The following is a 25,400-nucleotide window of genomic DNA, read 5'->3' on the forward strand; positions in this document are numbered from 1 at the left end:
GCTGTTTGCGGGATCTTGCTGTGCGCAAATTGGACGCCGCGTTCCCTGCACTACAACAGTGACCGCACTTCGAAAAGTATTTAATCGGCCGTGAAACGCTTTGGGACGTCCTGAGTTTGTGAAAGTTGCTGTGGAAATGGGAGCCTGTCGTTCCTTGTTTGATTGACTGGATGCAGATCTGACCTCAGTCAGGAGGTTCTAACTGGCTGTTTAATTACTGTTCTAGGTTCTCGCCTGGTTTGAAGAAGGTGAGGAAACAATAACTGCCTTCGTCGAGCCTTTCGTCATCCTTCTAATTCTGATCGCCAATGCTGTGGTGGGAGTGTGGCAGGTGAGGAATTGTCCAGGGACCAGAGGAAAGAATTCCATCCCAATCTCACTCTGAGCCCTGTCTCCATCTCTCCCCATATCTCAATCTCACTCTGAGCCCTGTCTCCATCTCTCCCCATATCCCAATCTCACTCTGAGCCCTGTCTCCATCTCTCCCCCATATCCCAATCTCACTCTGAGCCCTGTCTCCATCTCTCCCCATATCTCAATCTCACTCTGAACCCTGTCTCCATCTCTCCCCATATCTCAATCTCACTCTGAACCCTGTCTCCATCTCTCCCCATATCCCAATCTCACTCTGAGCCCTGTCTCCATCTCTCCCCATATCCCAATCTCACTCTGAACACTGTCTCCATCTCTCCCCATATCCCAATCTCACTCTGAACCCTGTCTGCATCTCTCCCCATATCCCAATCTCACTCTGAGCCCTGTCTCCATCTCTCCCCATATCCCAATCTCACTCTGAGCCCTGTCTCCATCTCTCCCCCATCCCAATCTCACTCTGAGCCCTGTCTCCATCTCTCCCCATATCCCAATCTCACTCTGAGCCCTGTCTCCATCTCTCCCCATATCCCAATCTCACTCTGAGCCCTGTCTCCATCTCTCCCCATATCCCAATCTCACTCTGAGCCCTGTCTCCATCTCTCCCCATATCCCAATCTCACTCTGAGCCCTGTCTCCGTCTCTCCCCTTATCCCAATCTCACTCTGAGCCCTGCCTCCATCTCTCCCCATATCCCAATCTCACTCTGAGCCCTGTCTCCATCTCTCCCCCATCCCAATTTCACTCTGAGCCCTGTCTCCATCTCTCCCCATATCCCAATCTCACTCTGAGCCCTGTCTCCATCTCTCCCCCTATCCCAATCTCACTCTGAGCCCTGTCTCCATCTCTCCCCATATCCCAATCTCACTCTGAGCCCTGTCTCCATCTCTCCCCAGATCCCAATCTCACTCTGAACCCTGTCTCCATCTCTCCCCATATCCCAATCTCACTCTGAGCCCTGTCTCCATCTCTCCCCATATCCCAATCTCACTCTGAGCCCTGTCTCCATCTCTCCCCATATCCCAATCTCACTCTGAGCCATGTCTCCATCTCTCCCCATATCCCAATCTCACTCTGAAACCTGTCTCCATCTCTCCCCATATCCCAATCTCACTCTGAGCCCTGTCTCCATCTCTCCCATATCCCAATCTCACTCTGTACCCTGTCTCCATCTCTCCCACCGCCCAAGCTCACTCTGAGCCCTGTCTCCATCTCTCCCCATATCCCAATCTCACTCTGAACCCTGTCTCCATCTCTCCCCATATCCCATTCTGACTCTGAACCCTGTCTCCATCTCTCCCCATATCCCAATCTCACTCTGAGCCCTGACTCCATCTCTCCCCATAGCCCAATCTCACTCTGAACCCTGTCTCCATCTCTCCCCATATCCCAATCTCACTCTGAACTCTGTCTCCATCTCTCCCCATATCCCAATCTCACTCTGAACCCTGTCTCCATCTCTCCCCATATCCCAATCTCACTCTGAACCCTGTCTCCATCTCTCCCCATATCCCAATCTCACTCTGAGCCCTGTCTCCATCTCTCCCCATATCCCAATCTCACTCTGAACCCTGTCTCCATCTCTCCCCACATCACAATCTCACTCTGAACCCTGTCTCCATCTCTCCCCATAGCCCAATCTCACTCTGAACCCTGTCTCCATCTCTCCCCATATCCCAATCTCACTCTGAACCCTTTCTCCATCTCTCCCCATATCCCAATCTCAATCTGAGCCCTGTCTCCATCTCTCCCCATATCCCAATCTCACTCTGAACCCTGTCTCCATCTCTCCCCATATCCCAATCTCACTCTGAACCCTGTCTCCATCTCTCCCCATATCCCAATCTCACTCTGAATCCTGTCTCCATCTCTCCCCATATCCCAATCTCACTCTGAACCCTGTCTCCATCTCTCCCCATATCCCAATCTCACTCTTGAGCCCTGCCTCCATCTCTCCCCATATCCCAATCTCACTCTGAGCCCTGTCTCCATCTCTCCCCATATCCCAATCTCACTCTGAACCCTGTCTCCATCTCTCCCCATATCCCAATCTCACTCTGAGCCCTGTCTCCATCTCTCCCCATATCCCAATCTCACTCTGAACCCTGTCTCCATCTCTCCCCATATCCCAATCTCACTCTGAGCCCTGTCTCCAACTCACCCTCATTCCAATCTCACTCTGAACCATGTCTCCATCTCTCCCCATATCCCGATCTCACTCTGAACACTGTCTCCATCTCTCCCCATATCCCAATCTCACTCTGAACCCTGTCACCATCTCTCCCCATATCCCGATCTCACTCTGAACACTGTCTCCATCTCTCCCCATATACCAATCTCACTCTGAACCCTGTCTCCATCTCTCCCCCATCCCAATCTCACTCTGAACCATGTCTCCATCTCTCCCCATATCCCGATCTCACTCTGAACACTGTCTCCATCTCTCCCCATATCCCAATCTCACTCTGAGCCCTGTCTCCATCTCTCCCCATATCCCAATCTCACTCTGAACCCTGTCTCCATCTCTCCCCATATCCCAATCTCACTCTGAACCCTGTCTCCATCTCTCCCCATATCCCAATCTCACTCTGAGCCCTGTCTCCATCTCTCCCCATATCCCAATCTCACTCTGAGCCCTGTCTCCGTCTCTCCCCATATCCCAATCTCACTCTGAGCACTGTCTCCGTCCCTCCCCATATCCCAATCTCACTCTGAGCCCTGTCTCCATCTCTCCCCATACCCCAATCACACCCTGAGCCCTGTCTCCATCTCTCCCATATCCCAATCTCACTCTGAACCCTGTCTCCATCTCTCCCCATATCCCAATCTCACTCTGAACCCTGTCTCCATCTCTCCCCATATCCCAATCTCACTCTGAACCCTGTCTCCATCTCTCCCCATATCCCAATCTCACTCTGAACCCTGTCTCCATCTCTCCCCATATCCCAATCTCACTCTGAACCCTGTCTCCATCTCTCCCCATATCCCAATCTCACTCTGAGCCCCGTCTCCATCTCTCCCCATATCCCAATCTCACTCTGAACCCTGTCTCCATCTCTCCCCATATCCCAATCTCACTCTGAGCCCCGTCTCCATCTCTCCCCATATCCCAATCTCACTCTGAGCCCCGTCTCCATCTCTCCCCATATCCCAATCTCACTCTGAACCCTGTCTCCATCTCTCCCCATATCCCAATCTCACTCTGAGCCCTGTCTCCATCTCTCCCCTATCCCAATCTCACTCTGAACCCTGTCTCCATCTCTCCCCATATCCCAATCTCACTCTGAGCCCCGTCTCCATCTTTCCCATATCCCGATCTCACTCTGAACACTGTCTCCATCTCTCCCCATATCCCAATCTCACTCTGAACCCTGTCTCCATCTCTCCCCATATCCCGATCTCACTCTGAACCCTGTCTCCATCTCTCTCCCATATCCCAATCTCACTCTGAACCCTCTCTCCATCTCTCCCCATATCCCAATCTCACTCTGAACCCTGTCTCCATCTCTCCCCATATACCAATCTCACTCTGAGCCCTGTCTCCATCTCTCCCCATATCCCATTCTCACTCTGAGCCCTGTCTCCATCTCTCCCCACATCCCAATCTCACTCTGAGCCCTGTCTCCATCTCTCCCCATATCCCAATCTCACTCTGAACCCTGTCTCCATCTCTCCCCCATATCCCAATCTCACTCTGAGCCCTGTCTCCATCTCTCCCCATATCCCAATCTCACTCTGAGCCCTGTCTCCATCTCTCCCCACATCCCAATCTCACTCTGAGCCCTGTCTCCATCTCTCTCCATCTCCCAATCTCTCTCTGAGCCCTGTCTCCATCTCTCCCCATATCCCAATCTCACTCTGAGCCCTGTCTCCATCTCTCCCCATATCCCAATCTCACTCTGAGCCCTGTCTCCAAGTCTCCCCATATCCCAATCTCACTCTGAGCCCTGTCTCCATCTCTCCCATAGCCCAATCTCACTCTGAACCCTGTCTCCATCTCTCCCCCATCCCAATCTCACTCTGAACCATGTCTCCATCTCTCCCCATATCCCGATCTCACTCTGAACACTGTCTCCATCTCTCCCCATATCCCAATCTCATTCTGAGCCCTGTCTCCATCTCTCCCCATATCCCAATCTCACTCTGAACCCTGTCTCCATCTCTCCCCATATCCCAATCTCACTCTGAACCCTGTCTCCATCTCTCCCCATATCCCAATCTCACTCTGAGCCCTGTCTCCATCTCTCCCCATATCCCAATCTCACTCTGAGCCCTGTCTCCGTCTCTCCCCATATCCCAATCTCACTCTGAGCACTGTCTCCGTCTCTCCCCATATCCCAATCTCACTCTGAGCCCTGTCTCCATCTCTCCCCATACCCCAATCTCACCCTGAGCCCTGTCTCCATCTCTCCCATATCCCAATCTCACTCTGAACCCTGTCTCCATCTCTCCCCATATCCCAATCTCATCCTGAACCCTGTCTCCATCTCTCCCCATATCCCAATCTCACTCTGAACCCTGTCTCCATCTCTCCCCATATCCCAATCTCACTCTGAACCCTGTCTCCATCTCTCCCCATATCCCAATCTCACTCTGAACCCTGTCTCCATCTCTCCCCATATCCCAATCTCACTCTGAGCCCCGTCTCCATCTCTCCCCATATCCCAATCTCACTCTGAACCCTGTCTCCATCTCTCCCCATATCCCAATCTCACTCTGAGCCCCGTCTCCATCTCTCCCCATATCCCAATCTCACTCTGAGCCCCGTCTCCATCTCTCCCCATATCCCAATCTCACTCTGAACCCTGTCTCCATCTCTCCCCATATCCCAATCTCACTCTGAGCCCTGTCTCCATCTCTCCCCTATCCCAATCTCACTCTGAACCCTGTCTCCATCTCTCCCCATATCCCAATCTCACTCTGAGCCCCGTCTCCATCTTTCCCATATCCCGATCTCACTCTGAACACTGTCTCCATCTCTCCCCATATCCCAATCTCACTCTGAACCCTGTCTCCATCTCTCCCCATATCCCGATCTCACTCTGAACCCTGTCTCCATCTCTCTCCCATATCCCAATCTCACTCTGAACCCTCTCTCCATCTCTCCCCATATCCCAATCTCACTCTGAACCCTGTCTCCATCTCTCCCCATATACCAATCTCACTCTGAGCCCTGTCTCCATCTCTCCCCATATCCCATTCTCACTCTGAGCCCTGTCTCCATCTCTCCCCACATCCCAATCTCACTCTGAGCCCTGTCTCCATCTCTCCCCATATCCCAATCTCACTCTGAACCCTGTCTCCATCTCTCCCCCATATCCCAATCTCACTCTGAGCCCTGTCTCCATCTCTCCCCATATCCCAATCTCACTCTGAGCCCTGTCTCCATCTCTCCCCACATCCCAATCTCACTCTGAGCCCTGTCTCCATCTCTCTCCATCTCCCAATCTCTCTCTGAGCCCTGTCTCCATCTCTCCCCATATCCCAATCTCACTCTGAGCCCTGTCTCCATCTCTCCCCATATCCCAATCTCACTCTGAGCCCTGTCTCCATCTCTCCCCATATCCCAATCTCACTCTGAGCCCTGTCTCCATCTCTCCCATAGCCCAATCTCACTCTGAACCCTGTCTCCATCTCTCCCCCATATCCCAATCTCACTCTGAGCCCTGTCTCCGTCTCTCCCCATATCCCAATCTCACTCTGAACCCTGTCTCCAACTCTCCCCTATCCCAATCTCACTCTGAACCCTGTCTCCATCTCTCCCCATATCCCAATCTCACTCTGAGCCCCGTCTCCATCTCTCCCCATATCCCGATCTCACTCTGAACACTGTCTCCATCTCTCCCCATATCCCAATCTCACTCTGAACCCTGTCTCCATCTCTCCCCATATCCCGATCTCACTCTGAACCCTGTCTCCATCTCTCTCCCATATCCCAATCTCACTCTGAACCCTCTCTCCATCTCTCCCCATATCCCAATCTCACTCTGAACCCTGTCTCCATCTCTCCCCATATCCCAATCTCACTCTGAGCCCTGTCTCCATCTCTCCCCATATCCCAATCTCACTCTGAACCCTGTCTCCATCTCTCCCCATATCCCAATCTCACTCTGAGCCCTGTCTCCATCTCTCCCCATATCCCATTCTCACTCTGAGCCCTGTCCCCATCTCTCCCCACATCCCAATCTCACTCTGAGCCCTGTCTCCATCTCTCCCCATATCCCAATCTCACTCTGAACCCTGTCTCCATCTCTCCCCCATATCCCAATCTCACTCTGAGCCCTGTCTCCATCTCTCCCCATATCCCAATCTCACTCTGAGCCCTGTCTCCATCTCTCCCCCATCCCAATCTCACTCTGAGCCCTGTCTCCATCTCTCCCCACATCCCAATCTCACTCTGAGCCCTGTCTCCATCTCTCCCCATATCCCAATCTCACTCTGAGCCCTGTCTCCATCTCTCCCCATATCCCAATCTCACTCTGAGCCCTGTCTCCATCTCTCCCCATATCCCAATCTCACTCTGAACCCTGTCTCCATCTCTCCCCATATCCCAATCTCACTCTGAGCCCTGTCTCCATCTCTCCCCATATCCCATTCTCACTCTGAGCCCTGCTCCATCTCTCCCCATATCCCAATCTCACTCTGAACCCTGTCTCCATCTCTCCCCATATCCCAATCTCACTCTGAGCCCTGTCTCCATCTCTCCCCACATCACAGTCTCACTCTGAACCCTGTCTCCATCTCTCTCCATCTCCCAATCTCTCTCTGAGCCCTGTCTCCATCTCTCCCCATATCCCAATCTCACTCTGAGCCCTGTCTCCATCTCTCCCCATATCCCAATCTCACTCTGAACCCTGTCTCCATCTCTCCCCATCTCCCAATCTCACTCTGAACCCTGTCTCCATCTCTCCCCATATCCCAATCTCACTCTGAGCCCTGTCTCCATCTCTCCCCATATCCCAATCTCACTCTGAGCCCTGTCTCCATCTCTCCCCATATCCCAATCTCACTCTGAGCCCTGTCTCCATCTCTCCCCATCTCCCAATCTCACTCTGAGCCCTGTCTCCATCTCTCCCATAGCCCAATCTCACTCTGAACCCTGTCTCCATCTCTCCCCATATCCCAATGTCACTCTGAGCCCTGTCTCCATCTCTCCCCATATCCCAATCTCACTTTGAGCCCTGTCTCCATCTCTCCCATAGCCCAATCCCACTCTGAACCCTGTCTCCATCTCTCCCCATATCCCAATCTCACTCTGAGCCCTGTCTTCATCTCTCCCCATCCCAATCTCACTCTGAGCCCTGTCTCCATCTCTCCCCATATCCCGATCTCACTCTGAACCCTGTCTCCATCTCTCCCCATATCCCAATCTCACTCTGAGCCCTGTCTCCATCTCTCCCATAGCCCAATCCCACCCTGAACCCTGTCTCCATCTCTCCCCATATCCCAATCTCACTCTGAGCCCTGTCTCCATCTCTCCCCATATCCCAATCTCACTCTGAACCCCGTCTCCATCTCTCCCCATATCCCAATCTCACTCTGAACCCTGTCTCCATCTCTCCCCATATCCCAATCTCACTCTGAGCCCTGTCTCCATCTCTCCCCACATCACAGTCTCACTCTGAACCCTGTCTCCATCTCTCTCCATCTCCCAATCTCTCTCTGAGCCCTGTCTCCATCTCTCCCCATATCCCAATCTCACTCTGAGCCCTGTCTCCATCTCTCCCCATATCCCAATCTCACTCTGAACCCTGTCTCCATCTCTCCCCATCTCCCAATCTCACTCTGAACCCTGTCTCCATCTCTCCCCATATCCCAATCTCACTCTGAGCCCTGTCTCCATCTCTCCCCATATCCCAATCTCACTCTGAGCCCTGTCTCCATCTCTCCCCATATCCCAATCTCACTCTGAGCCCTGTCTCCATCTCTCCCCATATCCCAATCTCACTCTGAGCCCTGTCTCCATCTCTCCCCATATCCCAATCTCACTCTGAGCCCTGTCTCCATCTCTCCCATAGCCCAATCTCTCTCTGAACCCTGTCTCCATCTCTCCCCATATCCCAATCTCACTCTGAGCCCTGTCTCCATCTCTCCCCATATCCCAATCTCACTCTGAACCCTGTCTCCATCCCTCCCCATATCCCAGACTCACTCTGAACCCTGTCTCCATCTCTCCCCATATCCCAATCTCACTCTGAACCCCGTCTCCATCTCTCCCCATATCCCAATCTCACTCTGAGCCCTGTCTCCATCTCTCCCCATATCCCAATCTCACTCTGAACCCTGTCTCCATCTCTCCCCATCTCCCAATCTCTCTCTGAACCCTGTCTCCATCTCTCCCCACATCACAATCTCACTCTGAACCCTGGCTCCATCTCTCCCCATATCCCAATCTCACTCTGAGCCCTGTCTCTATCTCTCCCCAGAGCCCAATCTCACTCTGAGCCCTGTCTCCATCTCTCCCCATCTCCCAATCTCACTCTGAGCCCTGTCTCCATCTCTCCCCATCTCCCAATCTCACTCTGAGCCCCGTCTCCATCTCTCCCCATATCCCAATCTCACTCTGAGCCCCGTCTCCATCTCTCCCCATATCCCAATCTCACTCTGAACCCTGTCTCCATCACTCCCCATATCCCAATCTCACTCTGAACCCTGTCTCCATCACTCCCCATATCCCAATCTCACTCTGAACCCTGTCTCCATCTCTCCCCATATCCCAATCTCACTCTGAACCCTGTCTCCATCTCTCCCAGAGCCCAATCTCACTCCAATCCCACTCTACAATCTCCGACCTCAGGATAATCCCAACGATGGTATTGTGGTTTACCTGGGAATGGCCGAGAATGGACCTTGACCATTTAATCCCCAACTCGGGCTCATTAACCTGGAATGACCTGGGCGGCCAATCCACCTCTGCACCGCGACGAATCTCGGCCGCCAATCAGGCCGGCCGCCATTTTCTTTGTTGCCCAACAATGGCGGCCCTCTCTCGTCCTCACGGCTTCGGTCAAAAGTCGATCTCCTGCTCCCCCCGCAAATGTTGAGAAGGAGGGGATTGGGGGAAAGCGTGGCGGGTTTTTATCCCCGATGGGCGATGTGACGTTCACGTCCGTGGAACGGTTGTGTCCACCGCAGGAGAGGAACGCGGAGGACGCCATCGAGGCCCTCAAGGAGTATGAGCCCGAGATCGGCAAGGTCTACCGAACGGACAAGAAACTGGTCCAGAGGATCAAGGCCCGTGAGATCGTCCCTGGAGACATTGTGGAAGTGGCAGGTGAGCCGAGGGGAGGGGCGCGCGGGGCATGAGGGGGGAACCGTAGCAACGGGAGGAGGCCGTTCAGCCCCCTCGAGCCTGTTCCTTCGTTCAGTTCGATCAGGGCCGATCTGTACCTCGACTCCATTTTCCCCGCCTTTGCTACGTCTCCCTCGATACCCGACAAAAATCTGCCGATCTCAGTCTAGAACTGACCCCCAAACATGTACAGCCTTTCTGGGGGAAAGAGTTCCAGATTCCCACTCCCCTTTGTGTGAGGAAATGCTTCCCGACATCACCCCCTGAAAGGCCGAGCTCTCATTTTCAGGCTCTGCCCCCTTGTTCTGGACTCCCCCCACCAGAGGAAATAGTTTCTCTCTCTCAACCCCATCAAATCCTTCAATCATCTTTAACCCCTCGATTAGATCACCCCTTTAATCTTCGACACTCGAGGGAAGACAAGCCGAGTCTGCGCAACCTCTCCTCGTAATTTAACCCTTTTAGCCCACCGGTATCGATCTGGTGAATCTGCTCTGCAACCCGTCCGAGGCCGATATATTCTCCGTTTATTATCAGTCAATCAGTCACTCTCTTTTGTCCTTTTCTCTCCATCTTTGTCTTTCTTTGAAGGGAGCTTTACTCTGTATCTAACCCTGTACCTGACCCTGGGAGTGTTTGATGGGACAGTGTAGAGGGAGCTTTACTCTGTATCTAACCCTGTACCTGACCCTGGGAGTGTTTGATGGGACAGTGTAGAGGGAGCTTTACTCTGTATCTAACCCTGTACCTGCCCTGGGAGTGTTTGATGGGACAGTGTAGAGGGAGCTTTACTCTGTATCTAACCCTGTACCTGACCCTGGGAGTGTTCGATGGGACAGTGTAGAGGGAGCTTTAGTCTGTATCTAACCCTGTACCTGCCCTGGGAGTGTTTGATGGGACAGTGTAGAGGGAGCTTTACTCTGTATCTAACCCTGTACCTGCCCTGGGAGTGTTTGACGGGACAGTGCAGAGGGAGCTTTACTCTGTATCTAACCCTGTACCTGACCCTGGGAGTGTTTGATGGGACAGTGTAGAGGGAGCTTTACTCTGTATCTAACCCTGTACCTGCCCTGGGAGTGTTTGACGGGACAGTGCAGAGGGAGCTTTACTCTGTATCTAACCCTGTACCTGCCCTGGGAGTGTTTGATGGGACAGTGTAGAGGGAGATTTACTCTGTATCTAACCCTGTACCTGCCCTGGGAGTGTTTGATGGGACAGTGCAGAGGGAGCTTTACTCTGTATCTAACCCTGTACCTGACCCTGGGAGTGTTTGATGGGACAGTGTAGAGGGAGCTTTACTCTGTATCTAACCCTGTACCTGACCATGGGAGTGTTTGATGGGACAGTGTAGAGGGAGCTTTACTCTGTATCTAACCCTGTACCTGCCCTGGGAGTGTTTGATGGGACAGTGCAGAGGGAGCTTTACTCTGTATCTAACCCTGTACCTGCCCCGGGAGTGTTTGATGGGACAGTGCAGAGGGAGCTTTACTCTGTATCTAACCCTGTACCTGCCCTGGGAGTGTTTGATGGGACAGTGTAGAGGGAGCTTTACTCTGTATCTAACCCTGTACCTGCCCTGGGAGTGTTTGACGAGACAGTGTAGAGGGAGCTTTACTCTGTATCTAACCCTGTACCTGACCCTGGGAGTGTTTGATGGGACAGTGTAGAGGGAGCTTTACTCTGTATCTAACCCTGTACCTGACCCTGGGAGTGTTTGACGGGACAGTGTAGAGGGAGCTTTACTCTGTATCTAACCCTGTACCTGCCCTGGGAGTGTTTGATGGGACAGTGTAGAGGGAGCTTTACTCTGTATCTAACCCTGTACCTGCCCTGGGAGTGTTTGACGGGACAGTGTAGAGGGAGCTTTACTCTGTATCTAACCCTGTACCTGACCATGGGAGTGTTTGATGGGACAGTGTAGAGGGAGCTTTACTCTGTATCTAACCCTGTACCTGCCCTGGGAGTGTTTGATGGGACAGTGTAGAGGGAGCTTTACTCTGTATCTAACCCTGTACCTGCCCTGGGAGTGTTTGATGGGACAGTGTAGAGGGAGCTTTACTCTGTATCTAACCCTGTACCTGCCCTGGGAGTGTTTGATGGGACAGTGTAGAGGGAGCTTTACTCTGTATCTAACCCTGTACCTGACCCTGGGAGTGTTTGATGGGACAGTGTAGAGGGAGCTTTACTCTGTATCTAACCCTGTACCTGCCCTGGGAGTGTTTGATGGGACAGTGTAGAGGGAGCTTTACTCTGTATCTAACCCTGTACCTGCCCTGGGAGTGTTTGATGGGACAGTGTAGAGGGAGCTTTACTCTGTATCTAACCCTGTACCTGCCCTGGGAGTGTTTGATGGGACAGTGTAGAGGGAGCTTTACTCTGTATCTAACCCTGCACCTGCCCTGGGAGTGTTTGATGGGACAGTGTGGAGGGAGCTTTACTCTGTATCTAACCCTGTACCTGCCCTGGGAGTGTTTGACGGGACAGTGCAGAGGGAGCTTTACTCTGTATCTAACCCTGTACCTGACCTGGGAGTGTTTGATGGGACAGTGTAGAGGGAGCTTTACTCTGTATCTAACCCTGTACCTGACCCTGGGAGTGTTTGATGGGACAGTGTAGAGGGAGCTTTACTCTGTATCTAACCCAGTACATGCCCTGGGTGTGTTTGATGGGACAGTGTAGAGGGAGCTTTACTCTGTATCTAACCCTGTACCTGCCCTGGGAGTGTTTGATGGGACAGTGTAGAGGGAGCTTTACTCTGTATCTGACCCTGTACCTGCCCTGGGAGTGTTTGATGGGACGGTGTCGAGGGAGCTTTACTCTGTATCTAACCCAGTACCTGCCCTGGGTGTGTTTGATGGGACAGTGTAGAGGGAGCTTTACTCTGTATCTAACCCTGTACCTGCCCTGGGAGTGTTTGATGGGACAGTGTAGAGGGAGCTTTACTCTGTATCTGACCCTGTACCTGCCCTGGGAGTGTTTGATGGGACGGTGTCGAGGGAGCTTTACTCTGTATCTAACCCTGTACCTGCCCTGGGAGTGTTTGATGGGACGTTGTAGAGGGAGCTTTACTCTGTACCTGCCCTGGGAGTGTTTGATGGGACGTTGTAGAGGGAGCTTTACTCTGTACCTGCCCTGGGAGTGTTTGATGGGACAGTGCAGAGGGAGCTTTAGTCTGTATTTAACCCTGTACCTGCCCTGGAAGTGTTTGATGGGACAGTCTAGAGGGAGCTTTACTCTGCACCTGCCCTGGGAGTGTTTGCTGGGACAGTGTGGAGGGAGCTTTACTCTGTATCTAACCCTGTACCTGACCCTGGGAGTGTTTGATGGGACAGTGTAGAGGGAGCTTTACTCTGTATCTAACCCTGTACCTGACCCTGGGAGTGTTTGATGGGACAGTGTAGAGGGAGCTTTACTCTGTATCTAACCCTGTACCTGACCCTGGGAGTGTTTGATGGGACAGTGTAGAGGGAGCTTTACTCTGTATCTAACCCTGTACCTGACCCTGGGAGTGTTTGATGGGACAGTGTAGAGGGAGCTTTACTCTGTATCTAACCCTGTACCTGACCCTGGGAGTGTTTGATGGGACAGTGTAGAGGGAGCTTTACTCTGTATCTAACCCTGTACCTGACCCTGGGAGTGTTTGATGGGACAGTGTAGAGGGAGCTTTACTCTGTATCTAACCCGTGCTGTACCTGCCCTGGGAGTGTTTGATGGGACAGTGCAGAGGGAGATTTACTCTGTATTTAACCCTGCACCTGCCCTGGGAGTGTTTGACGGGACAGTGTAGAGGGAGCTTCACTCTGTATCTAACCCTGTACCTGCCCTGGGAGTGTTTGACGGGACAGTGTAGAAGGAGCTTTACTCTGTATCTAACCCTGTACCTGCCCAGGGAGTGTTTGATGGGACAGTGTAGAGGGAGCTTTACTCTGTATCTCACCCTGTATCTGCCCAGGGAGTGTTTGATGGGACAGTGTAGAGGGAGCTTTACTCTGTATCTAACCCTGTACCTGACCCTGGGAGTGTTTGATGGGACAGTGTAGAGGGAGCTTTACTCTGTATCTAACCCAGTACCTGCCCTGGGAGTGTTTGATGGGACAGTGTAGAGGGAGCTTTACTCTGTATCTGACTCTGTCCCTGCCCTGGGAGTGTTTGATGGGACGGTGTCGAGGGAGCTTTACTCTGTATCTCACCCTGTACCTGCCCTGGGAGTGTTTGATGGGACAGTGTAGAGTGAGCTTTACTCTGTACCTGACCTGGGAGTGTTTGATGGGACAGTGTAGAGGGAGCTTTACTCTGTATCTGCCCTGAGAGTGTTTGATGGGACAGTGTGGAGGGAGCTTTACTCTGTATCTAACCCGTGCTGTACCTGCCCTGGGAGTGTTTGATGGGACAGTGTGGAGGGAGCTTTACTGAGAATTGAAAGGAGCATCCAAATAGTCTTTCATCAGCTGTGAATAAGAGACGGCAGAAAGCCTGGGCCCGTTGTCCTTTCCCTCTTATTCGAATCATTCATTCTTCGAGCCCCACTTCAGAGACTCGAGCCCCATAATCCAGGCCGAAACTCCCGTTTGCCAGTACTGAGGGAGCGCCGCACTGTCGGAGGGTCGGTACTGAGGGAGCGCCGCACTGTCGGAGGGTCGGTACTGAGGGAGCGCCGCACTGTCAGAGGGTCGGTACTGAGGGAGCGCCGCACTGTCAGAGGGTCGGTACTGAGGGAGCGCCGCACTGTCGGAGGGTCGGTACTGAGGGAGCGCCGCACTGTCGGAAGGTCGGTACTGAGGGAGTGCCGCACTGTCGGAGGGTCAGGACTGAGGGAGCGCCGCGCTGTGGGAGGGTCGGTACTGAGGGAGCACCGCACTGTCGGAGGGTCAGTACTGAGGGAGCACCGCACTGTCGGAGGGTCAGTACTGAGGGAGCGCCGCACTGTCGGAGGGTCGGTACTGAGGGAGCGCCGCACTGTCGGAGGGTCGGTACTGAGGGAGCGCCGCACTGTCGGAGGGTCAGTACTGAGGGAGCGCCGCACTGTCGGAGGGTCGGTACTGAGGGAGCGCCGCACTGTCGGAGGGTCGGTACCGAGGGAGCGCCGCGCTGTCGGAGGGTCGGTACTGAGGGAGCGCCGCACTGTCGGAGGGGCCGTCTTTCGGATGAGTCGTTGAACCGAGGGCCCCGTCTGACCCTCTCAGATGGGACGTAAAAATCCCACAGCCACTCCTGGAAGGTGAGCAATTTGGGAGATCTCCCCGGTGTCCTGGGCTCAATATTCCTCCCTCAAGCAACACCAACGATAAAAACCCAAGAGAGATTAACTGGGGTGTCGATGTTTCTGGGATCTTGCTGTGCACAAAATGTCTGCCACCTTTGGTCATGTACCAGTAAAAAGTAACATGCAAGGGTTTTGATCGAGTGAATAAGGAGAGAGTGTTTCCCAGTGGTGGGAGGGTCGGTGACCAGAGGACACAGATTGAAGATAATCGGGGAAAGAACCAGAGGGGGGGCGGAGACGAGGAGAATGTCTTTTTAAGCAGCCAGTTGCGATGATCTGCCTGAAAGAGCGGGGGAGGCAGATTCAATCATGACTTTCCACACGGGAATCGGAGAGAAACTGGAGAAGGGGCAAGAAAGCATTTCGCAAGGGCCGTGGGGCAGGGCTTGCGATGGGGCTAATCGGACAGTTCTTCCAAAGGGCCGGTACAGGCCCGACGGGCCGAGCGGCCCCCTCCTGGGCCGCCGACTCCTGCGGACGCCCCCCCTCCCCGCGAGTGTGGGGGCCGAGAGGTCCATCGCAGGGGCGGATTGGACGATTAAGGGCGGGCCTGGAACAAGACAAGGGAACAGCGGGGAGATTGGGGTCTGGACACCGAGGCCCAGGTCGTCTTTGTGACCGCCCCCTTCTGGATTCCATTCTCAGGCGCTCCCCTCCCACCTGCCCGCCCCACCGCCCGCTCCCCTCCCCTGTGTGTCCCTCGGCAACAGGTGTGTGCCCTGATACGCATTCGCTGGAGCGCTCTCCGAGACAGGCCCATCTCGAAGGAACATGACCCTGGCATATTGGTTGCAAGAAATGACGTCTTTTCTCCCTGCCCCTCCCTCTGCTGCTGCCCCGAGCCCTTCGGAAGGGAGCACACGCTGGCCTTGCCTGTTACCATGTAAGGCCTTCGTCAGAACGACTTCGAAATACGATGAGACAGAAACACATATAGACCCCAAGAGCAAGGAGGACACATCGTAAATAAGGACTCCAGCTCGAGACATGAGGTGGACACTTAATACTGTTATATAAAACCCTCCGCATAGCATGGCCCTCTCTGCGTTGGCTAAACGCCAGCCCAGTCGTCATGCAAAGGTCTCAGTTTTCAAATGCGATTAACAGCTGTCCCAGAGTTGCAATTCACTCCCAAAAAGCAAACCAAACCTTCCGCAGTCAGCCCACAGACCTCGCCGTCTCTCCCCAGCGTCTTGGTCCCGATGTTTACCGTCGCTACAAACCTTCCCCCGCCTCCGCGTTTCCCCTTCAGATTATCCTATGTCAACTGTCACGGTGCAGTTGCAGGCTCCGGCCGCTAGGTGGCTCTGTGGCCGTCCCTCCCACATTCCCCGCTCTGTCGCTATCTGGCCTATCTCCGTTAATGGTAGGGCGTTGGGGAGAGTTATAGAACAAAGAGATCTAGGGGTACAGGTTCATAGCTCCTTGAAAGTGGAGTCACAGCTGGATAGGGTGGTGAAGAAGGCATTCAGCATGCTTGGTTTCATTGGTCAGAACATCGAATACAGGAGTTGGGATGTCTTGTTGAAGTTGTACAAGACATTAGTAAGGCCACACTTGGAATACTGTGTACAGTTCTGGTCACCCTACTATAGAAAGGATATTATTAAACTAGAAAGAGTGCAGAAAAGATTGACTAGGATGCTACCGGGACTTGATGGTTTGACTTATAGGGAGAGGTTAGATAGACTGGGACTTTTTTCCCTGGAGAGTAGGAGGTTGAGGGGTGATCTTATAGAAGTCTATAAAATAATGAGGGGCAAAGATAAGGTAGATAGTCAAAATCTTTTCCCAAAGGTCGGGGAGTCTATAACGAGGGGGCACAGATTTAAGGTGAGAGGGGAGAGATACAAAAGGGTCCAGAGGGGCAATTTTTTCACTCAAAGGGTGGTGAGTGTCTGGAACGAGCTGCCAGAGGCAGTAGTAGAGGCGGGTACAATTTTGTCTTTTAAGAAGCATTTGGACAGTTACATGGGTAAGATGGGTATAGAGGGATATGGGCCAAGTGCAGGCAATTGGGACTAGCTTAGTGGTATAAACTGGGCGACATGGACATGTTGGGCCGAAGGGCCTGTTTCCATGTTGTAAACTTCTATGATTCTATCAAAAGTAACACTTCCAGTCTTCAATTTGCTCGTGTCCGTAATATATTTGCTATGGGCCGCAGGTCCAGTGAGTGTTGCACTCCCTTCCTGTCACGCTTTCCCCCGTCAGGCTCTGTTACGATACAGCACAGCCTCATCTCATTGAAACATACAAGATTCTGAGGGGGGCTTGACAGGGTAGATGCTGAGAGGCTGTTTCCCCCGGGCTGGAGAGTCTGGAACCAGGGGGCATCGTCTCAGGATGAGGGGTCGGCCATCCTAGACTGAGATGAGGAGGAATTTCTTCACACGGAGGGTTGTGAATCTTTGGAGTTCTCTCCCCCAGAGGGCTGTGGACGCTCAGTCGTTGAGTATATTCAAGGCTGAGATCGATAGATTTTTTGGACTCTCGGGGAATCGAGGGAGATGGGGATCGGGCGGGAAAGTGGAGTTGAGGTCGAAGATCGGCCATGATCTGATTGAATGGCGGGGCGGGCTCGAGGGGCCGAATGGCCTCCTCCTGCTCCCATTTCTGATGGTCTCATGGTGAGCAACGCCGCGGCTTAGCTGATAATGGGTTCTAAGTCTTCTTTATGGTGGGTTACTTGCCGTGTCACACGATGTGGCCGTCACACTTTCCCTGTCACGCTCTGCTCACAACTGCCCCTGTTGTTACAAAGCAGGGAGATCACCTGGCATGCGTTGTATGTGGAGGCAGTGGGGAGATGGGGGAGAAGGGAGGGGGGGGTGAGGGGAGACGGGGAGGGGAGACGGGGAGATGGGGAGGGGGTGAGGGGAGACGGGGAGGGGGTGAGGGGAGTCGGGGAGGAGGGTGAGGAGAGATGGGCAGGGGGTGAGGGGAGATGGGCAGGGGTGTGAGGGGAGACAGGGAGGAGGGTGAGGGGAGATGGGGAGGGGGTGAGGGGAGGAGGGGAGGAGAGATGGGGGAGATGGGGAGCGGGGTGAGAGGAGATGGGGAGGAAGGTGAGGGGAGATGTGGTAGGATGAGGAGAGAGAGGGAGGAGGGTGAGGGAGATGGGGAGGTTGAGGAGAGGGGAGGAGCATGAGGGGAGATGGGGAGGAGGGTGAGGGAGATGGGGAGGTTGAGGAGAGGGGAGGAGCATGAGGGGAGATGGGGAGGAGGGTGAGGGAGATGGGGAAGGAGGGTGAGGGAGATGGGGAGGTTGAGGAGAGGGGAGGAGCATGAGGGGAGATGGGGAGGAGGGTGAGGGAGAGGGGGTGGAGGGAGAGGGGAGATGGGTGAGGATGAGGGGAGAAGGGGAGGAGGATGCAGGGAGGGGGAGGAGAGTGAGGGGAGACAGGGAGAGGGGAGATGCGGAGGGTGAGGGGAGAGAGAGGAGATGGGGGAGGAGGGTGAGGGGGAGACTGGGATGAGATGAGGAGAAGGTATGGGGAGAGAGGGAGGAGGGTAAGGGGAGTGACGGGGAGGGTGCGGGGAGACTGGGAGGGGGGTGAGGGGAGACAGGGAGACGGGAAGGAGAGTGAGGGAGAAGGGGAGGAGAGTGAGGGAGACGGGGAGATGAGGGAGGGTGAGGAGAGATGGGGAGAGTGAGGGGAGGAGGTTGAGGGAAGATGGGGAGAAGGGTGGAGACGGGGGCCGAGGGGAGACGGGGACGGCGGGGGAGATGGGGAGGAGGGCGAGGGGAGATGGGGACAGCGGGGGGAGACGGGAGAGGGCGAGACGGGAGAGGGCGAGGGGAGACATGGACAGGGGGATTCAGGAAAGATAAACCTTATTACATTTATATCGGCCTTTGATCTCTCAGATATCTGAGAGTGCGTCACAACCAATGAATTACTTTTGAAGTGTTGTCCCTTTTGAGTTGACAAAGGTGTCAGACATTTTACACTCGGCAAATTTCCACAATGTGACAAATGACCAGATTAATCTGTTTTTTTAGTGATGTTGGTCGAGGGATAAATATCGGCCTCAGGACCCTGGGGAGAACTCCCCCCTGCTCTTCTTCCAATAGTGGGCCGTGGGATCTTTTACACCCACCCGAGAGGGGCAGACGGGGCCCTCGGTTTAACGTCTCGTCCCGAAAGACGGCATCTCGGACAGTGCGGCGCTCCCTCAGTACCGACCCTCCGACAGTGCGGCGCTCCCTCAGTACCGACCCTCCGACAGTGCGGCGCTCCCTCAGTACCGACCCTCCGACAGTGCGGCGCTCCCTCAGTACTGACCCTCCGACAGTGCGGCGCTCCCTCAGTACTGACCCTCCGACAGTGCGGCGCTCCCTCAGTACCGACCCTCCGACAGTGCGGCGCTCCCTCAGTACCGACCCTCCGACAGCGCGGCGCTCCCTCAGTACCGACCCTCCGACAGTGCGGCGCTCCCTCAGTACCGACCCTCCGACAGTGCGGCGCTCCCTCAGTACCGACCCTCCGACAGTGCGGCGCTCCCTCAGTACCGACCCTCCGACAGTGCGGCGCTCCCTCAGCACCGACCCTCCGACAGTGCGGCGCTCCCTCAGCACCGACCCTCCGACAGTGCGGCGCTCACTCCGTACCGACCCTCCGACAGTGCGGCGCTCCCTCAGTACTGACCCTCCGACAGTGCGGGGCTCCCTCAGTACTGACCCTCCGACAGTGCGGCGCTCCCTCAGTACTGACCCTCCGACAGTGCGGCCCTCCCTCAGTACCGACCCTCCGACAGTGCGGCGCTCCCTCAGTACCGACCCTCCGACAGTGCGGCGCTCCCTCAGTACCGACCCTCCGACAGTGCGGCGCTCCCTCAGTACCGACCCTCCGACAGTGCGGCGCTCCCTCAGTACCGACCCTCCGACAGTGCGGCGCTCCCTCAGTACCGACCCTCCGACAGTGCGGCCCTCCCTCAGTACCGACCCTCCGACAGTGCGGCGCTCCCTCAGTACCGACCCTCCGACAGTGCAGCACTCCCTCAGTACCGACCCTCCGACAGTGCGGTGCTCCCTCAGTACCGACCCTCCGACAGTGCGGCGCTCCCTCAGTACCGACCCTCCGACAGTGCGGCGCTCCCTCAGTACCGACCCTCCGACAGTGCGGCGCTCCCTCAGTACCGACCCTCCGACAGTGCAGCACTCCCTCAGTACCGACCCTCCGACAGTGCCGCGCTCCCTCAGTACCGACCCTCCGACAGTGCAGCACTCCCTCAGTACCGACCCTCCGACAGTGCGGCGCTCCCTCAGTACCGACCCTCCGACAGTGCGGCGCTCCCTCAGCACCGACCCTCCGACAGTGCGGCGCTCCCTCAGCACCGACCCTCCGACAGTGCGGCGCTCCCTCAGTACCGACCCTCCGACAGTGCAGCACTCCCTCAGTACCGACCCTCCGACAGTGCGGCGCTCCCTCAGTACCGACCCTCCGACAGTACGGGGCTCCCTCAGTACCGACCCTCCGACAGTGCGGCGCTCCCTCAGTACTGACCCTCCGACAGTGCGGCGCTCCCTCAGTACCGACCCTCCCACAGTGCGGCGCTCCCTCAGTACCGACCCTCCGACAGTGCGGCGCTCCCTCAGTACCGACCCTCCGACAGTGCGGCGCTCCCTCAGTACCGACCCTCCGACAGTGCGGCGCTCCCTCAGTACCGACCCTCCGACAGTGCGGCGCTCCCTCAGTACCGACCCTCCCACAGTGCGGCGCTCCCTCAGTACCGACCCTCCGACAGAGCGGCGCTCCCTCAGTACCGACCCTCCGACAGTGCGGCGCTCCCTCAGTACCGACCCTCCGACAGTGCGGCGCTCCCTCAGTACTGACCCTCCGACAGTGCGGGGCTCCCTCAGTACCGACCCTCCGACAGTGCGGCGCTCCCTCAGTACCGACCCTCCGACAGTGCGGCGCTCCCTCAGCACCGACCCTCCGACAGTGCGGCGCTCCCTCAGCACCGACCCTCCGACAGTGCGGCGCTCCCTCAGCACCGACCCTCCGACAGTGCGGCGCTCCCTCAGTACCGACCCTCCGACAGTGCGGCGCTCCCTCAGTACCGACCCTCCGACAGTGCGGCGCTCCCTCAGCACCGACCCTCCGACAGTGCGGCGCTCCCTCCGTACCGACCCTCCGACAGTGCGGCGCTCCCTCGGTCCCCGTAACAGGCGATTACGAGGGCTCGACTCTCTGGAGTGTGTCTGGGAGGGGTGGGGGGTCTCGAACTCACCACCTTCTGACTCAGAGGCAAGAGAGAGAGAGGGAGAGAGCTCCCCACTGTGCCATCGCTGACCCCGTCCAGTTTAAGATCGTTCCCATGAGGTGGGTACATGCCCTGTACACACATCGAAAATCACCTCTCACTGGACGGTAATAATCCCGATTTGTTTCTGTGATTCCCCCAGTTGGAGACAAGGTCCCTGCCGACATCAGAATTGTCAACATCATCTCAACCACACTGCGTGTCGACCAGTCCATTCTCACAGGTGTGTGCAAAGCTCTCGGACTGTTGTGTGTATCCCTCTGTATCTTTGTATCGATGTGCCATCTCTGAAATGTCTCCACCTCACTATTATTTCACACTTCCCGCACTGTTATCTCACTTTTATCTCATTGTCACCTCACTATTATAGCACTGGTATCTCAGTGTTCGCTCACTATTAGCACCTCACTCTTATCTCATTATTTGCTCACTGTGATCCCATGGTCTCCTCACTCTCACCGCACGATTACTGCGCCATTACCTCACTGTTAGCTCACTGCCATTAACAGTGAGACAATAGTGAGGTCATCGTGGGATAAGAGTGAGTCATGGTGTGGTTACGGTGAGATGGTAGTGATGTAACTGTGAGGTAAGAGTGAGGTGACCGTGAGGTAACAGTGAAGTAGTGAGGTGACCATGAGGTAGTAGTGAGTTAATGGTGAGGTAAGAGTGAAGTAGTGTCGTGGCCATGAGGTAATAGTGAGACAAAAGTGAGATATTGGTGAGGTGACAGTGAGATAATAGTGAGGTAACAGTGAGATAATGGTGAGGTAACAGTGCAGTCACAGTGAGACAAAAGTGAGATAATCGTGAGGTAACAGTGAGATAATAGTGAGAAAATGGTGAGGTAATGGTGAGATAATGGTGAGGTAACAGTGAGATAATGGTGAGGTAACAGTGAGATGATGGTGAGGTAACAGTGAGACAATAGTGAGATAATGGTGAGGTAACAGTGAGATAATGGTGAGGCAACAGTGAGACAATAGGGAGGTAATGGTGAGGTAACAGTGAAATAATAGTGAGGTAACAGTGAGATAATGGTAAGATAATGGTGAGGTAACAGTGAGATAATGGTGAGATAATGGTGAGATAGTAGTGAGATAATGGTGAGGTAACAGTGAGATAATGGTGAGATAATAGTGAGATAATGGTGAGATAATGGTGAGATAATGGTGAAGTAACAGTGAGATAATGGTGAGATAATAGTGAGATAATAGTGAGATAATGGTGAGATAATGGTGAGATAATGGTGAGGTAACGGTGAGATAATGGTGAGATAATGGTGAGATAATGGTGAGATAATAGTGAGATAATGGTGTGGTAGTAGTGAGATAATAGTGAGATAATGGTGATGTAACAGTGAGATAATGGTGAGATAATAGTGAGGTAATGGTGAGGTTAAGAGTGAGATAATAGTGAGATAATAGTGTGATAATAGTGAGGTAATAGTGAGATAATAGTGAGATAATGGTTACGTTAACAGTGAGATAATAGTGAGGTGATAGAGAGGTAATGGTGAGGTAATAGTGAGATAGTAGTGAGGTAACAGTGAGATAATAGTGAGGTAATAGTGAGATAATAGTGAGGTTAACAGTGAGATAAAGATGTAACAATGAATGAATAAATGACTGGTTGGGCGGGGAGAACTTACTGATAAATACCGATTGCCTCTAACAAAGTTTTTGTGCTCCCTTTAGGTGAATCTGTTTCTGTGATAAAACACACTGACCCTGTCCCAGATCCTCGGGCTGTCAACCAGGACAAGAAAAATATGCTGTTCTCCGTGAGTCTGCTCGCTCTGTCCACACCCGGCTATTCAACCATGGCAGGCCCACTATCCTTTCATAGTCTGTGTATAACCTCTCAGTTCTGGTATCATCCCAGTAAATCTTTTTTCCACCTTCTCCAGTGCCTCTATATCCTTTTTATAATATAGAGACCAGAACTGTGCACAGTACTCCCAGTGTGGTCTAACCAGACCAGAACTGTGCACAGTACTCCCAGTGTGGTCTAACCAGACCAGAACTGTGCCCAGTACTCCCAGTGTGGTCTAACCAGACCGGAACTGTGCCCAGTACTCCCTGTGTGGTCTAACCAGACCAGAACTGTGCCCAGTACTCCCAGTGTGGTCTAACCAGACCAGAACTGTGCCCAGTGCTCCCAGTGTGGTCTAACCAGACCGGAACTGTGCCCAGTACTCCCTGTGTGGTCTAACCAGACCAGAACTGTGCCCAGTACTCCCAGTGTGGTCTAACCAGACCAGAACTGTGCCCAGTACTCCCAGTGTGGTCTAACCAGACCGGAACTGTGCCCAGTACTCCCAGTGTGGTCTAACCAGACCAGAACTGTGCCCAGTACTCCCAGTGTGGTCTAACCAGACCAGAACTGTGCCCAGTACTCCCAGTGTGGTCTAACCAAGGTTCTATACAAGTTTAACGTTACTTCTCTGCTTTTCATTTCTATCCCTCTAGAAATGAACCCCAGTGTTTGATTTGCCTTTTTTTATGGCCTTATTGACCTGCGTCACTACTTTTAGTGATTTGTGTATCTGTACCCCCAGATCCCTCTGCTCCTCTCCCCCGTTTAGATCCTTATTTGTACCTTAACCTTGGTTAGCCCACACTGGGAGTACTGTGCACAGTTCTGGTCTGGTTAGACCACACTGGGAGCACTGGGCACAGTTCTGGTCTGGTTAGACCACACTGGGAGTACTGGGCACAGTTCTGGTCTGGTTAGACCACACTGGGAGCACTGGGCACAGTTCTGGTCTGGTTAGACCACACTGGGAGTACTGGGCACAGTTCTGGTCTCCATATTATAAAAAGGATATAGAGGCACTGGAGAAGTTGTAAAAAAGATTTACGATGATGATACCAGAACGGAGAGGTTTATAAATTATCAGGAAAGATTGAACAGACTGGGGATCTTTTCTCTAGAAAAGAGAAGACTGAGGGGTGACCTGATCGAGGTCTTTAAGATTATGAAAGGGTTCGATAGGGTAGACGTAGAGAATATGTTTCCACTTGTGGGGAGAGACCAGAACTAGGGGGGGGGCATAAATATAAGAGAGTCACTAATAAATCCAATCGGGGAATTCAGGAGAAACTTCTTTCCCCAGAGAGTGGTGAGAATGTGGAACTCACTCCCACAAGGAGTAGTTGAGGTGAATAGTGTAGATGGATTTAAGGGGAAGCTGGATGAACACATGAGGGAGAGAGGGATAGAAGGAGATGGTGAGAGGGTGAGATGGAGGAGGGAGGGAGGAGGCTCGTGTGGAGCATAAACATGAGGGAGAAAGGAATCGAAGGATGGGGTCAGATGAATCGTAGAAATTTACGGCACAGCAGGAGGCGATTCGGCCCATCGAGTCGGGAAGGGCTGGAGCGTAAACATGCGGAATGGACCGGAGGGGCCGAATGGCCTTTCTCCGTGCTGCAAAATTCAATATTATTCCCACGTAGAGCAGGCGATGCGAACCCGGATGGTTTTGACCCTGGTGACGATGGCGTTATTTTTTTTTTTATTCCCCCCGCCTCAGACGATCGGTAACGTCCCTCTCCCTCCCTCCCTCCCTCCCTCCTTCCCCCGCAGGGCACCAACATCGCGGCTGGAAAAGCCACGGGTGTGGTGGTGGCCACAGGCGTCAGCACGGAGATCGGCAAGATCCGGGACCAGATGGTGGCCACTGAGCAGGAGAAGACGCCCCTGCAGCAGAAGCTGGACGAGTTCGGGGAGCAGCTGTCCAAGGTCATCTCGCTCATCTGCGTGGCCGTCTGGCTCATCAACATCGGGCACTTCAATGACCCCATCCACGGGGGCTCCTGGATCCGAGGGGCCGTCTACTACTTCAAGATCGCCGTGGCGCTGGCCGTGGCCGCCATCCCAGAAGGTCAGTGCCGGAAGGAGGACCCCTCCAACCCCCCCAAACCCCCAACCCCTTGTGCACAAACCCCGGGGGTCAAATGGTCCACTCTGCAGGCCAACCCTTCGTTTCAGTGGGTCGTAGGCAGGATGAAGTGCATCAGGTATCTTCACCTGCTCGCTCACTAACTCCCCGTCAGATATCTTCACTCTCTCTCTCTCTCTCTCCATCAGATATCTTCACACTCTCTCTCTCTCCATCAGATATCTTCACACACTCTCTCCATCAGATATCTTCACTCTCTCTCTCTCTCTCCATCAGATATCTTCACTCTCTCTCCA

General features: G+C 54.0%; 1 protein-coding gene across 1 annotated transcript in view; it reads left to right on the top strand.

Moving 5' to 3' along the window:
* Positions 1-226: 226 nt before the first annotated feature.
* Positions 227-25,400, top strand: part of LOC137307518 (sarcoplasmic/endoplasmic reticulum calcium ATPase 1-like) — a gene marked incomplete at both ends in the record, with an annotated part of 44,009 nt that continues 18,835 nt past the window's right edge. The window contains 5 exons of the mRNA XM_067976846.1: positions 227-331; positions 9,508-9,646; positions 21,340-21,420; positions 22,895-22,980; positions 24,789-25,086. Coding sequence (XP_067832947.1) covers positions 227-331; positions 9,508-9,646; positions 21,340-21,420; positions 22,895-22,980; positions 24,789-25,086 — 709 coding nt within the window. The remainder of the gene's footprint in view (positions 332-9,507; positions 9,647-21,339; positions 21,421-22,894; positions 22,981-24,788; positions 25,087-25,400) is intronic.

Source organism: Heptranchias perlo, unplaced genomic scaffold (genome assembly GCF_035084215.1).
Source record: "Heptranchias perlo isolate sHepPer1 unplaced genomic scaffold, sHepPer1.hap1 HAP1_SCAFFOLD_1027, whole genome shotgun sequence".
Taxonomy (NCBI): domain Eukaryota; kingdom Metazoa; phylum Chordata; class Chondrichthyes; order Hexanchiformes; family Hexanchidae; genus Heptranchias; species Heptranchias perlo.